At 36.5% G+C, this 15,130-nt stretch overlaps 1 protein-coding gene and 2 non-coding genes across 3 annotated transcripts; 1 reads left to right on the top strand and 2 right to left on the bottom strand.

The window, feature by feature from the left end:
• Window positions 1-8,002: 8,002 nt before the first annotated feature.
• Window positions 8,003-8,076, bottom strand: TRNAV-CAC. Its single transcript has one exon. It is a non-coding gene; the product is annotated as a tRNA-Val (tRNA).
• Window positions 8,077-8,175: 99 nt separating this feature from the next.
• TRNAV-CAC lies at window positions 8,176-8,249 on the top strand. The gene has a single exon. It is a non-coding gene; the product is annotated as a tRNA-Val (tRNA).
• A 955-nt stretch (window positions 8,250-9,204) lies between these two features.
• On the bottom strand, window positions 9,205-13,790 carry LOC110890549 (protein PLASTID TRANSCRIPTIONALLY ACTIVE 16, chloroplastic). The gene is made up of 5 exons (XM_022138169.2): window positions 13,191-13,790; window positions 11,303-11,758; window positions 11,084-11,152; window positions 10,371-10,429; window positions 9,205-9,970 (listed from the first exon to the last, which is right to left on the bottom strand). Exons 1-5 carry the CDS (start codon window positions 13,596-13,598, stop codon window positions 9,421-9,423), a joined length of 1,542 nt encoding a protein of 513 aa, XP_021993861.1. The 5' UTR covers window positions 13,599-13,790; the 3' UTR covers window positions 9,205-9,420.
• Window positions 13,791-15,130: the final 1,340 nt, after the last annotated feature.

The raw sequence follows: 15,130 nt of genomic DNA, 5'->3' as shown, positions 1-15,130 counted from the left end.
ATTCTCCTAGTCCCACTAGCCTCCCAGTCTCCTAGACTGACATTCCTAGTCCCACTAGCCAAATTCCTCCCAGTCTCTAAGACTGCTCTATCATCCACCTCGACCTCTTAGATCGAGCCTCGGCCTCCAAGACCGAGCCTCAGCCTCCAAGACTGAGCCTAAAACGACAAACATCTACCTCGATCTCTAAGATCGAGCCTCGGCCTCCAAGACCGAGCCTCAGCCTCCAAGACTGAGCCTAACATAAATAACATCTACCTCGATCTCTAAGATCGAGCCTCGGCCTCCAAGACCGAGCCTCAGTCTTCAGGACTGAGCCTAATAATGAATAAATGAAATGTGCTCAACATTTGTTTGTAAAAACGTTTTGGATCTGGACTTAAATGGTATGCAGAAAATGTTTTCGTGAGAGCCCTAGTGATCATAGTCTAGACTCGAGAAGGAATCCTAGTTCGCTATGATCAGAGCTCTGATACCAAGCTGTCACACCCTGGCTTTGCGGAAGCGTGGTTAATTTGGTGTGACTTCTTAATACCATAGCTTAATCATAACAAGCTATATGAATTAAAAATATGCAAGATCATCCATTAAAAATAAAATAGTAAAACGTTGTCTTAACGGGTTGTCACCCAACAACCATAAACTTGTTCAAACATTACAACCACAAACTTAAAATAAACATGATTCAAGGACTGTGACTTGTCCAGGAAAGAGTCACAAGCCTCGAACCCTGGATGACCTCGGGCCTAATGCAGCGGAAAACAAGCCATACCGCGCCAGATCGTTAGTTTCCTGAAATACATGTAAGTTGAAAAATCAACAATAATGTTGAGCGAGTTCATGCGAAAGTGCGTAAACAAACCTTTATCTTTATCAAAACCTGGTATGTAGCAAATAAGGAAAAAGAGATCACCAATGGTTTGCAAGGCCATTGATATGTGTGAAGTGCAAGTAGGGATGACTCAAACCTAGCGGATTTATGCGTCGGGCACTAAGTCACCCCGAGGTCCGTTATGCTGGACCTGGGGCTGGGCTCGCTACACCCAGATAGATCTACCGCTCCTGTCCCTCGGTCCTACTACGAGGATTAATGGCCTCAAGTTGCGCCTACCCACTCACATGATCTAAGTAGTAAACCTCCTTACGCTAACCATACCATGTATAAACATATTCACAATCATTGTAACATGTATTTCACCCCCGCAGTTTAGAAAACTGAAAACAGTTAAGAGAAAAGGAGGACATGAACTCACAGTGAGTGCGTCACAATACCAAGTAATCCAAATATCCAACTGCTGCGCAACGACCTACATGTGCTAATTCTATTAGACGGATGGCCGTGCTTTAGCTTTATAGTTTAATTTTTCGAGAAACGGTTAGACAACCGTTCCGTGCATATACTTGGTAATTTACTTTCCTTCCCAAGGATGGGGGATTTAATACATGCGCGTTTATGATATTAAGTCTCACTTAATATATTTTATTTCTCATTCCAAAATACAATTATTTTTCTCAAAAATAATATATTTTCTCTTCACATAATAATTTCCAAAATAATATGTCGACAAGATACGCATTCGTGAATATTTCCGTATAAAATGTAAGTTACGTTTTGGCGATTAAGTGGTAATAGTAATTACCATTGTAACTTATATGTTTGTCGTGAAGGCGTTGGTATTATTTTGGGTTCGACAAAGTTAGTAAATATTATTTTTACACTAAAAATAATATTTATACATTTTCACAAAATAATCATAAACAGTGTTGTGAAAAATATATTTATTGAATAAATATTTATCACGTTTATTTTTGTGAAAACCCCACCTCCGAATATTTGTAAATAAAGTCATGGCGAAATATATTTGAAAACAGTTCAAAATAGTTTAACACTTGTAAATAATTCTAAGTGTTAGATTTTAGAAAAATTTCGCCAGAGTTTCCCCTGTAACTGGAGGTGGCCACGCTTTCAAGCGTATCATTTTCTTTTACAAAATCACTTCAACAATTTCTTTAAATCAACCAAATCAATTTCCGATACTTCAAACTAGTTTCAATGCATTAAACTTGTAGACTAGTATGTAAAATCACATTATTACATGAACTTGTAATTTTTCCGAAAGTCGTAATGTAGATCACCTTATATTTAGTGGATCTATGTAATAAACAATTTAGTCTTGTAAAAACCCCGTTTTTAGAACAAATCACTCTTTACAACTTCCCGACAATTTTTGTAAAAATTGTTATTTTGTCGGACCTTTCGTTTCACAAGTGTTTATACACTTGTAGTTTGTAAAAATCATATTTGTTAACATGTTATCCAACTTATATAAAACATGATTTTCTCGACACTTGGTTCTACGAATGTACCACTTATACATACGTAGATCGGCTCGTTTTAAATATTATTTTTTATGTCAAAACACTTTTACACAAGTTCATGTTTCCCGTGTGGTGGAGTTTCACCTTTTAACCCTTGTACAAAAGAAACAAGTGTATGTCAAGATTCGGGATCTTAACAAAGTCGGGTTAAACGATGATAAGAGCCACCACAACGTAGATCGGGTCTCTACAACCAACATATTCGAATACTACGACTTTTACACGCGTTATATGCTTTTAACCAACAATATTCGAGTTTTAGTAGACTTTTTAGATTCAAAAGATGGGTTACCGACTTTTAACCGTTAAAAATCCTTTTAACCACATTAGATACGATCAAGAACAAGTTTTAAATGTTATACCTCTAGCTCGGGGCTAGGGAAGATCTTTGGCGAAAATGGCGTGGATAAAAGCAAATGAGCGTGGTCCTTCAACTTCCGCTTGCTTCAAGCTTCCTCGTACGTGATCCCCAACACTTGTGTACACTTGGAATGGCAAGACAAGAACTCGAAGATGGATGGTTGGGTGTGGTGGTTTACGACCGAGAGAGGGAGGAGAGCAAGAGAGAGAGAGTTGGTGATAATGGATGGGTTAACTCTTGTGCTTAGGGTTGGTTTTATAGACAAAGATTGTGCCATCGTCCAACGGTTTCTTATGTCTCTAGATATCCACGAAACCAATATAAAAAATCAAAAGGTGTACCCTCCTTGTCCTTTCTTGTTAGCCGATTCCATTAGGGGGGGGGGTATCCGGTTGGGTCTTGATCGTTTAGTTAGAGTTTAGTTTGGTTTAGTCGGTTAACTTTAGGGATTAACCCCGTTAGTTGTTTAACGCGTTATAAAGCGAGTGTTAGGGTAATCAGGGACCCTAACTGGCTCAGAAAAATACCAATAATATTTCTGGCAATATTTTTATGTTCCGGGTATAGTCCGGTTGTTCGGTTGGATAGTAATCCGTTAAAGTGCTTAAGTAATCCTTTAAGCGTTGTAAATAATATTTTTAGCGACACAATCTATTCTGCAAAGTGTCAGGAATAATTCATCATATTTTGGCACTTTATTAGTTAGCTAGAAGCTAGTATGTAAATAAAAATGCTGTGTTTTGTGCTTAGAGTACGTTTTAGGCACATCCAATCTCTGTATCTTATTCCTAGAGACGCAATTATACAACCCTTGTATTCCTACACACACTATGGGTGTAGTAAAATATTTCTGGCTCATTCAGGCCTTTAGAGGCAGTGTTTGCCTGATGCTGGCTATATCAGCATGTTCAATAGGTTATCCGTCCAAGTGCTACTGTGCTTTTGTGCACCATGTTTGTCACTAGAGTTCAGTAAGTAAATAATGTAGTGACAGGAAATCAAAGTATGATGCAGATATGTACAAGTATCAACAATCAAGTAGCAGTTTATCAGAAATCTCAGTTAAGCACAGTAATTAGGCAACAATTAATAGTTAATTAAGTCGTACGGATACCTGGTTTTGTGAGGGTTGACACACCACCAAAAGTCGAGCCGTCATCTCTCTGCTGAACGGAAGTTCTGACCTGAGCTCTCACGGTTTCGCATCTACCCTTTACAGATATCATCTATGGTATACTCACCTGTAAGACTGAATATTTGGGATCTGGATACGGGAGTATATTCAAGTGGAGTGATACACATTTAAGTTTAAGTCTTTAAAACATTAATATTGTATCTCGAATCAGTTGAAATTTGTGTGAGAATTTAAGTGGACAAACATACTGACAATCTAGGTAAATTGTTTGGATCTTAATATGTAGTCAAGCTTAACGGTGTTAGTGATATGTTTCATAACTGATATGATCCTCTTGCACAAACTCACAAAAATATTGTCTGTAAATATTTCATTTTCTGCATTTTATTACATTCAGAAAATTCAAAAAGATTTTTGGTGTGTTTTAGCATAAATTTAAAAAAAAATCAAAAAGATTTTCGACAACTGGTGTTGAGATGCTGATTTTCTAAATTCAAAGTGCTAAACTTAAAGAACTGGTTTGGGGAGTGTTTGTATATAGATGGTAAAATTGTTTTGATAAGAACCAGTAATCAATTCTTGAATAAAAATCATTATTGTTTTGGTTCAACTTAGTTTCTAAATTGTTGAAAAGTTTTAATCTTTGTAGAAACTTATGGTTCGGTAGAGGTTGTGCAGGACTTGAGCCAGATATTGATCCTGGGAGAGAATGGAGCCAGGTATCGATCTGGAACCTGATGGGAGCCTGTTAACAATCTTAGAACCAGTGAAAGTTTGAATTCCAGACTACGATCCCAGCTGTGTGAGAGGGGGAGTCTGAAGACACCGTGTCAACATTCAAGAGAGAAGAGTTTGTTGATAATGAAAATAGAGAACGAGGATTCTTGGAACGACAGATATTTCAGAGGCAGATTGTCGACTGAAGAAGATTGTAGACTGACATGTGCGAAGACTCTATGAAGACTCCGTCAACATCCGAGGGGGAGTCTGTTGGTGCACTTACGTCTGCTGACTACGTCTTCCATCGAGTCTTGAAGTTGAACAGATCGGACATGGCACGGAAACCTAGAAATAGATGTTTGTATAGGGTTCGCTTATCAGTTACTAGGTTTGGTCCGCTTTTGTGTCATGTTTAAGTTAGGATCGCTTTTCTGTCACGATGTAGGACCGCTTATACGTACATGTACGTATAAGCGAACCAGTGTGTCTATAAATAGGTCCATAGGAGCGATCCAAGAATATATAGTTGAAGGTGTTTGTTCCGGTATGCTGCCGAAGTGCTGTCAAATCTTGTAATCGAGTTCAAAATCAATAATACAGCAAGTTTAAAGTGAATACAGCTTCAATAGCACCGAATTATTAGTTTCCGCCTCTTAATTCGGATACGAACTTCTCTGAACGACTCAAACAGGGCCGAGAACGATCCTACAGGATTACTTATGAACCAAGGATCTCTCCTGGCCACGGCCGATGTGGGATTTGCCTAGGGTGTTACAATGATCCATGTTAATCTTTCGGTAGTCGATACCGGTATCGTTACATTATCTTTAATCGGCTCTAATTTTATTTCAATCTTAAAGTCACATCTTGTAAATCTATTAAAAACTCGTGGGGAACCTTAACTAGGAGTCGGGGTTTTGAGTTAATTAACCTCACATCTTGCCAATAACATAATTATGATTCATCCAAGTGGATTTGTAGATTCAAAGCAACACTCTTTATGCTCTTGATATTCTTAACTAATAATCTATTACTTGCTTTTTTCTAGTTTTAATATAAAATTAACATATGGACCCTCTGCGTAGTTTAATCAAAATTATATTTAAGTATTTGTCACATCCTATGTTTTATATAACAAGTATTAGTTTTGACACGAATAATGAAATTGGTAAGAGAATTTTATCATGACATTTATTAGCGTTAATTTCTAAAATAACCGAAAGGTTCGAGTCAAACCCACTCACGACATTCACAACGCTAGCGACTCAACTTGACCGGAATTCACTCACGACCTAGACATAGCGGCTATCTCTAACAAGATATAAACATAAATCGGAGAAGAGAACGAGCATGTGTCTAAGGGACTGTATATGGTATATGAAGGGGTATGGTCCCAAATCTTGCACCGACCACACGAGTTAACCTCAGGTCGCACACGAGGCCATACCCAAAATAGATCAAATTTAACACTTAGTTCTTTCTACAAAAGATTTGGCATTCATGACCATGCGCCGACTACATGAGTTAACCTCAGACCGCGCGCGAAGCCATGTCCAGAATAGATTAGATCCAACACCTAGTTCAATCTACAAGCGAATTGGTGCAAGGCCAAGAAGCCAAGACAATGTTGGACAGTACATAAGGTACAATCGACAGAGCAATAGACCAATGAGTGCACGACAGGCTGTACTCTATCGTGTTGTACGATAAGCAATCGTGCAGGAAACAAGAAATACACAATGACACGTACGTGGCACCAATCAACGTGCGCCGACCACTGCTCCATGATCTTCACTTAACTGCTGATGCCAGACCAGACAATAAGGACAATCGCTATGACACGTTGATCCATTCGACGTGCGCCAACTAGGCACTCGCCTGTAAACACTAACGGTCGTGACAGGGGAGGCAAAACGGATATTCCTTGTTGTTGACCTCAGGCCTAAGGCCCATCAGCCCACCTCCTTGACTACTCACTTCGGCTATAAATAGAGAACTTCGGCTACAGGTTTAAGGATCGCTCTATTGCTGTCTCACTTAATACACACACTTTTATCCTCAAAGCAAGTTCTTTTTCTCACGCCGGAGAGTGTTTACAAGGAGAACCCCCTTATTCTCCTCCTTGTAACGAGCTTCACGGTGTGTTGATTGTTTTGCAAGATCATCGCAGTTGTTTGTCGAGAACAAAAGAAGATTAACCTTATTTGAATGAGACACAAACCACAAGCTAATCTATGGATTAACTTGGTTCTTTTTCATTATAATAATAATAGTTAAGTAGCTATCATTTGTCACTACTCACTTAGAGCATTCACATCCAATCCATCAAATTATACATACATTCCACTAAAAAACAACTCCTATATCAATATATTTCCACTAAAAAAAAAATACTTTTTCTCTCTCCTTTCAATTAAATAATATTATCATTACATTTTTCTCTAACTTCCACTCACAACCACTTTCAAAATATATTAAAAAATTATAACAGGTGAACAGTGTCCCCCCAAATATACAGATGAACAGTAACATTTTCTCTCTCCTCTACTCACAACCACTTTTTATACCCTTTATAATATAAAAACCCCTCCTCACATAATTTGATGCTTAGGATGTGAATGCTCTTATCATGTTGAGTTATTAGTTTTCTGATTCTACTCCAACCTAGTCATGTAAACTTATGATATACACTAATACTTCTCTTGGAATATGTTATTAACTATTTCTACACATGTTTGTTATTTTAGGTGATATGTTTTTTTATAGGGTTATTGGATTTTAATAATCCTAAGTTTCACCAGTTAGCCGATAATAATCCCAACTTGTAAAAGTTTGGCCGCCATTGATCCTTTTCTAACATAGGTGCACTTAAATCAATTAATGACTCTCTAGGTGTAAGTGAATCTATTGAGGATACCAAATTCTTATATGTTTGAAAAGGATCAATGGCGGCCAAACTTTTACAAGTTGGGATTATTGGAGGAAATTTTTAAAGTTTGAATTATTATCGGCCGAGTGGTGAAACTTAGGATTATTAAAATCCAATAACCCATAAAAACCCTTTTTTATATTATAACTTTTCTACCTTGTGTTATCCTTATTTTAGGTGAGGGTACTTTTTAAATAAAAATAAATAATGGTTTGTATTTTGGGTGACATCTGATTTGCTACATCTGTTTTGCCCATTTTACATTTTACCAGTTAAGAGGTACAGTCTCTTTGTCTTCCTACTATTATCAAATTTATAGTCCTAATCAAAATTCAGAAGTAAAAGTGGTTCATTGCCTGGACTTTACACCATGATAACATTTTTGGTCGGGTTTGATATTTTTTTTAAAAAAGTTCACTTTACATCTTTCTAATATGTATATTAAAGGCAGACAAAATGAAGGGTGAAATAAAAAAAGTGTCTGAGCCCGGGTTCGAACCGGGGACCTCTAGTGTGTGAGACTAGCGTGATAACCGACTACACCACCCAGACAATATGTACACCACTCTGGATAATAATCATGTGACATGAAAGCAGATCTTTTCTCTACCACAGGTATATTAGCGAGGGTTAAATGTCACAAAACATATTGTCTGGGTGGTGTAGTCGGTTATCACGCTAGTCTCACACACTAGAGGTCCCCGGTTCGAACCCGGGCTCAGACACTTTTTTTATTTCACTTTTCATTTTATATACCCTTAAAAAAAGATGTAAGGTCAACTTATCTAATGAAAATTATTATTTAAGACTTTTAAGTCATCAAACATAATTTAACCTCAATAATCAAAGTGAAAAAAAAAAAATAAAAAATCAAACCCTACCCAAGTTATATAAGGTGTAACACGCAAGCAATTTGAATCTATTTGTGTTGTGTGTGTTTTCAATCCATTTATTATCAGCTAATTAGTATTTAGTATATACAGCATTTAAAGAATAAAAGAAATATCAGTTTTAATGGGATGCATAGTTATAAATAAAGGAGTGAATCCAATGGGTTGAACTTATATCCTCCCTGACTTTAAAGGGATACGTCATCAACCCCCTAGATAACATGATACAGTTCTAGATAACTTGCTTGTATTTGTAAACTTCTTCAAGTTGTATTCATGTTGGTGACTGTATAGAACGTTATGTCTCAAGTATTATTTATTATATTACCTCGATTGGTTCAGATGGTTCTTGGTACAGATGGCTTTCCGCTTTTGGTTGCAATGCCTCTTGGTGTGAATAACTCTTGATTCAGATGACTTTTGGTCTTGATGACAACACGCCGTCTTAGTTTTGATCCGTATAACTCTTGGTCTATTGTATATGTTGATGCTCCAAAACAATGTTATTCCATACATTTTATTGTGTGGTATGGTCTGAAATGTCTTTGTTCAGTATATACATCATATCATAATGTTTGTTTGAAAATTAAAATCTAAAGTTCATTTCATATCAACGTCGGATCGGACACTCCTTATAGCACATAACCTAGTAGCGTCGAGCATCTGGTTCATATAAATAATACTTATATTTCACATGTATTACCTAATACAGAAACAAAACATGGAGGTAATGAATGGCGAGTCCTGACATAATAAAGGCAAAACTACATATCAAATGCGACGACATCCATGATCACAACGATTAACCATTTATCAATTCTTGTCTCTCAAGTATTCTTAAATCAAGTATTTCAAAATCTTGATCCAATACTTGAATAAATACAATCTTTATTTTTTTTATATATAATTTTGAAAACAATAACTTTTACACAATCAACTAAATGTAACGTGTGATTTAATGGAATAAGTTGAAGGGACCAGGATTCAACTATATTACTAAAATTGATCAATCATCAACATAAATGGTTTCCTGTTGAAACATGCCCCCAAAAATCTTCTTCACGTCTGCTTTCGACTCCTTGGGTTTGGGCTGCACCGGCGGTGACACCTTTTTAGCCGTCGCAGGCTTCTTGACCACGGCTTTCTTAGGTGTCAAGGACTGAGCCTTGGCTTGACCTCTAACCGTTGCAATCTGCACTTTCGGTAGCTCAATTGGGTTATTCTTAACCGCTGTTGCGAGCCTTGAGCTTAGTTTTTCCCATGACAAGGCTAACCCTGGTGCACCGTCTGACTCTTGGTCAGAGCTGCCTTTGGGTGCGAGTTCGGGTGCGGGTTTCTCTGTGGCATTAGTGACGGTTTTGAACCGGTCAACGAGGTTTGTGAATTGCTTTCGGGCTGTTGTGGCACGTTCTTGCAAGTCGTCTAGGGGGTCCAGATTATTAACCTCGTTCTCGGCTAATTCGGTTGCTTTTTCAGCAGCTATCATGGCTTCTTCGGCTTTTGCCTTTGCATTGGCTTCTGCGTAAGCTTTTCTTCTACCGTCCTCCGGAATGGCACTGGAAGAAATGAAGTTGAAAAAAAAATACGTTACAGTAGAGGTGACAAAATGGTCAACTTATTTACAACCCATATAACCCCGAACCCGTCTGGGTTAATGTTCAACTTTTCGACACAATTAAGTAATCAGGTTGTGCTCTAGCAGGGTTATTCAGGCCCGCCAACTCTAAACTGACATGATTTTCACCCTTACAAAAAACTATAATATTTCAAAATAAACTGCATTTTGAATACAATGATGTCAGTGTGTTGTACGCTAAAAGTATACTTTGGACGACTTTTAGCCAATTTAGCGCATAAAGTTTTTAATTTGATCCATTTAAGATATAAATTCATTACCTGAGGACGAATATTGCTATTATTTTTTACTTTTTTTGCATATGCATTTTCAAAGATTACCTGAAAAGTTCACTCACAGGCCTTGCAGCTGCATCAGGACTTGTAGCAACTTCAACAACCTGACAAAGAAAATAACTTGATTTTTTTCGTATAATAATAAATTGATAACAACTAAATCAAATCGGTTTTCTACGAATATGTCGTGAATTTGAGCGAAAAAAATACATTTTCTGAAAGAACACGAAGAAACGAACTGAAGATTAACTACATTTTTTCTACCCTATTACACCAGTATCCCCATGGAAACTCGGTACGTTTTGCTTGATGGTTGCGTACAGGTTCGAGTCATAAAAACAGCTTTGGTACTAATATAAAAAGCACAACAATTGTTTTATATACATATCTAATCGCATAATAGGATAATCAAAGAATTAAAAATATATTTCCAAAATAACGGAGTCAATAGCATCTAGAGGTGGCAATTTCGACCTTTTTGTTTATAAATGTGTCAGTTTGGATTATGTTTTATCTCTTAAAGGGTCAAATGGATAATATAATAATACAAAAAAACACTTAATAAAGAAAGGGGTCACAATCTTCCAATGTGTATTGTTAACTCACACAACCTTGATCATATTTGTCACACAAATGTTTATAAGATCAACATATAACCGTTTTCAGCCAGCCTCGCTTTGACCCGTTAGTCAACCCCTTCATTTTACCATCTCTTATGGTTTTTCGAGAATTTGAAATACTTGTAGCTGAGAGTGTACCTTATTTTCAGCTACTTCTGTATTGGAGAAAACATCCGCCACCAATGATGCAATCTTCGACTTTGCTACCTACAGTTTTCATGATCATATTTCAATCATATACGGAAAAAAAGACAGTCTTAAATTAAAGTAAAGCTGAACTCTTTCAATAGTTTCCTAAAACATATCCAAAGATCTAAAACGACTCGAATAAAAAAAGAAGGGCATACATTACATTACTTTGTAGTCGTTTTCCCTGGTGATCCCTTCAGCCGACACAACAAAGTTATACGAACTCTCATAACCATCATCATCGCTCATGTTAGTCTTGATCAAAGTGTACTTCACATCAGTTGCAATCAATCCATCTACAAACTCTTTGAAAGTCAACGGCTGTGTTTTTGAAAACAGGTTGTTGAAGAACATTGAGATCCCATCGAGTACATTGTTGGTTGAGGTGAAAGACGGTGGTGATGTTTCATAGATTATGATGACGTGGCTCACCCCGGCTAGTTGAGCGCCTTGAATTAACTGCAGGGCTTCTGATGTTGTGACCTCTGTGGTTGGACCGTTTTCGGAAGGAGCGATTGTGACTACTGCTTTGGCGGCGTTTCCGATTGCTTTTGCAATGGCTTCAGGGTCTTGGAATGTGGATTCGACTGCGTTTAGACGTTTGGATTCTTCAGTGGAGATGACCTGCAGAGTTTGCAAACATGCAATATCGATTGTTAGTGAATCTAGTTAGTGCATAAATTACCAAGCAGATCAAAGATTTAGCGGAGTCTTATTTATAAAGAAACTTAGCGAAAATGGCCAAAACTAACGAACATAACTTGGGCTATGAGTGGAATTATGGGGCTCATAAGCAGAGCGGATGGGGCGATCATGTGGCAATAGACATAAGTTGTTTGACCCAGCTGTCGGACCTGAACTCCATCAATTAAGACTCTGATTTCGTCAATGAAGAATTTTCCCAAATTGTAGGGATCTATGAGTCTTTTTTAGTAACATGTAAATCACTAATTACTTTAATTTACGCGTTTACTAATGTATTTAATTTCAGCACTCACGTATTGTCAAATAAATACTGAAATTAAAGACATAAACTAAGGCAATCAGCAAGTTTTGTGTTTTCCACTACAAAGATTAAAACTGAAAATCACTAGAAATGGGAAAAATCTTTGGTGACGAAATCAGACCCCTAATTGATGAAATTTTAATCCCACACTTGGGTCAAACCGCCTATGGACTGTAACTCTACTCATCGCCCAGTTGGGCCAAACCTATGGGCCTGTAATTCCACTCATAGCCCAATTAATGTTATTTATATGTTTGGGCCTTGTTTTCTTGTATCTAAATAGTCCAGGGTGTTTGGGATTCCTTATTTTTAACTCCTTTTGACTTCTTTCAAAAGATAATAAGTCAAAAATTGTGACTTATTAACTTACTAGGTTTGAACCCCGTATATTACACGGGCCGCATAAATGTAATCTTTCTATACTAATAATGAAAATCTTTACTTTTTGTATATTGAGTTAATTAATCATTTGTCTACAAAAATATTTCAAACTTGTGATCAGATATCGGTTGAATAGTATTTTCAAATAGTAAAATATTTATGTCTAAAATTATTATTATTATTTAATATAAGAGATATTAGTATTTAATATAAGTATTAAATACGAAAATAAGATGAGAAAGCACCAGAAAGTAAAGTAATATGTGTCCATAAAAGATTTTCATTTATTAGTATAGAAAAATTCTCCTTGTAAGATAAGCAATCTCAAACAACTTTTTAATTTTTCAAAAGGTTAATAAGTTAAAAGTCTGGTGAAAATAAGCAATCCCACTCTTGGATTATATGCATATCATAATCTAACATGCATAATCATAGACATTAAGGTAGCGTTTGTTTCACGGAATGGAATTGGAATTCAACAACATAAGTAAGGGATCTGCATTCCAATTCTATCCGGATTCCATTCCATTATGAGAAACAAACACACTTAAATTCCAATTCCAATTCCTTTTCCTATTCCATTCCATTCCATAAACGCTGCCTAAGAATACTAGTTTTAACCTTATGGTTTCACATAAAATTTTAATTTTAATCTTAGATAAACCAAACCTTATAATCAAGCGCCAGCCGCGCCAAATCCTGAGCGGCTCCAAGCTCCGGCACACCCGCCCTAACACTAAAGCCTTCTCGGAGCAAGCTCTGAACAATCCGAATTCCAGCCAGTCCAGTTCCTCCGGCAACAAACACCGTATTCGGATCCTTCCGCTTACCAAACACCGTACCAGACGACGCCGTTTTACTAACGACCGGTATCAACGACCTCACATCACTCACCTTCGCAAACTCAAAATTCAACCGAAATTGACTCAAATTTAAATTCAAATTCGGATTCGGAGTATCCGAATCGGTATCTGATTTCTTCGCGCATAGGATGAATCTTCTGGTTTTGAGTGATGTGAGATGTGTGTGAGGTGTGGTGGTTAAGAGGAATGAATTGGCGGTTAGAGATGGAGCCATTGTTGAAGATTGAGTGTTGATTTAGTTTGTGAAAACCGCCATTGAGGAGGAGCTGTTAGCTCTGTGTGTGTTGTGTGAAGGGGGGAAGGTGATGATGTTTTGGATGTTATCTGGATGATGAGGTGGAAATGTGATGAGCAATTGTGGTTTGACATGTGTCATTTCCTTATCTTTTACTCTACTTTGAAACTTTGGATGAGCAATGGATACGTAAATTTTCATTTTATTCAAAATAGTTTTTTTTTTTCTTTCCTCGGTCCGTGACTTTTCATTTTTTTTTCCATTTTGATCACATTATCTAAGATAATTAGTTTAAAAACAATGTTATAATCAGGGTTATTTTTGGTATTAATTTATTATTAGGTTTATAAATTATGTTGTAAACTACCACTGGTTATCACTACACAACAGTTACGCCAAAAATACCCCTGATTATAACCAGATTTTTAGACTGAGTTAAGCAATGTGATCAAAATGACAAGAAAATGGAAAAGTCAGACCCAGAGGAGAAAAAAAAACTATTTGGACTAAAATGGCAATTTGGCCTAAACCTAAGGGACTAAAATGACAATTTACTCTACGTTTTATTACCATACGAGTTAAATGCCTGTGTGTACAACACGTGTGGTTTGCCTTTTTTCACCTTTGGTTCTTAACTTTTTTAAAATTACAGTTATAGTTTTCAACTTTTCAATTTTCGTTTTCGTATAGTTCCTGTGTCTAACATCATTTAGTTTTCTCACTTAAAAGGTGTGAAATGACAAAAATACCCTTTCATTAAAAAGGGCAAACCACATGGACTATCCAAGCATTTAATAAATAAAAAAATAAAAATCTAATTAATAAGTCAAATTTCAAATGGGCCCACAACCTACCCCACCCTCACCCTATCCCCTATCTTCTTCTTCTTCTTTTTCTCGACATCCATCACCACCTGCAAATCTGATTAAACCAACCTCACCACCTGCAAATCAAATCTGGATAAATGATTTCAAACTGTTCAAAAATTAAATCTCATCGCAGGTGATAAAACTATTTTTTTTTCATCATAACATGTATAGCATATGATGCAACAGAGAGATTCTGAAATCTATAATTCATGAGACTAAATAACACAAGTCTAATAGTTTCCCCAAATTCTAGCAGATCTTTGGCAATTAATACACTGGAGATATCAAGAATGGTAGGTTGATTTGAATAACTTAACAAAACAAAGAGGATTTTGCAATTTAGTGAATAAAGATAACGATCATGAAGTTAGTAGAATCTGCAACAGTATTATTATAAACAGTTACACTGTGTTCTCGAGTCTCATTTAACAGGAGAGGAAAAAGAAAAGAGATGAAAATATGAAAAACCATGTTTCTAAGGATTTTTTAAAGATAAAAGGGGGGAAATGAGGGAAAAGGGAAGAAAATTTGTTAATATATTTATCCTTCCAAATTGGAGAGATTAGAAGAGAAAATATTATTAGTTACTAAATTTTCCTCATGTCTAATTATAATGTTTTATATTTAAAGTGTATAATGGTA

Source organism: Helianthus annuus, chromosome 11 (genome assembly GCF_002127325.2).
Source record: "Helianthus annuus cultivar XRQ/B chromosome 11, HanXRQr2.0-SUNRISE, whole genome shotgun sequence".
Lineage (NCBI taxonomy): Eukaryota > Viridiplantae > Streptophyta > Magnoliopsida > Asterales > Asteraceae > Helianthus > Helianthus annuus.
This window is presented reverse-complemented; position numbering and strand designations above follow the sequence as displayed.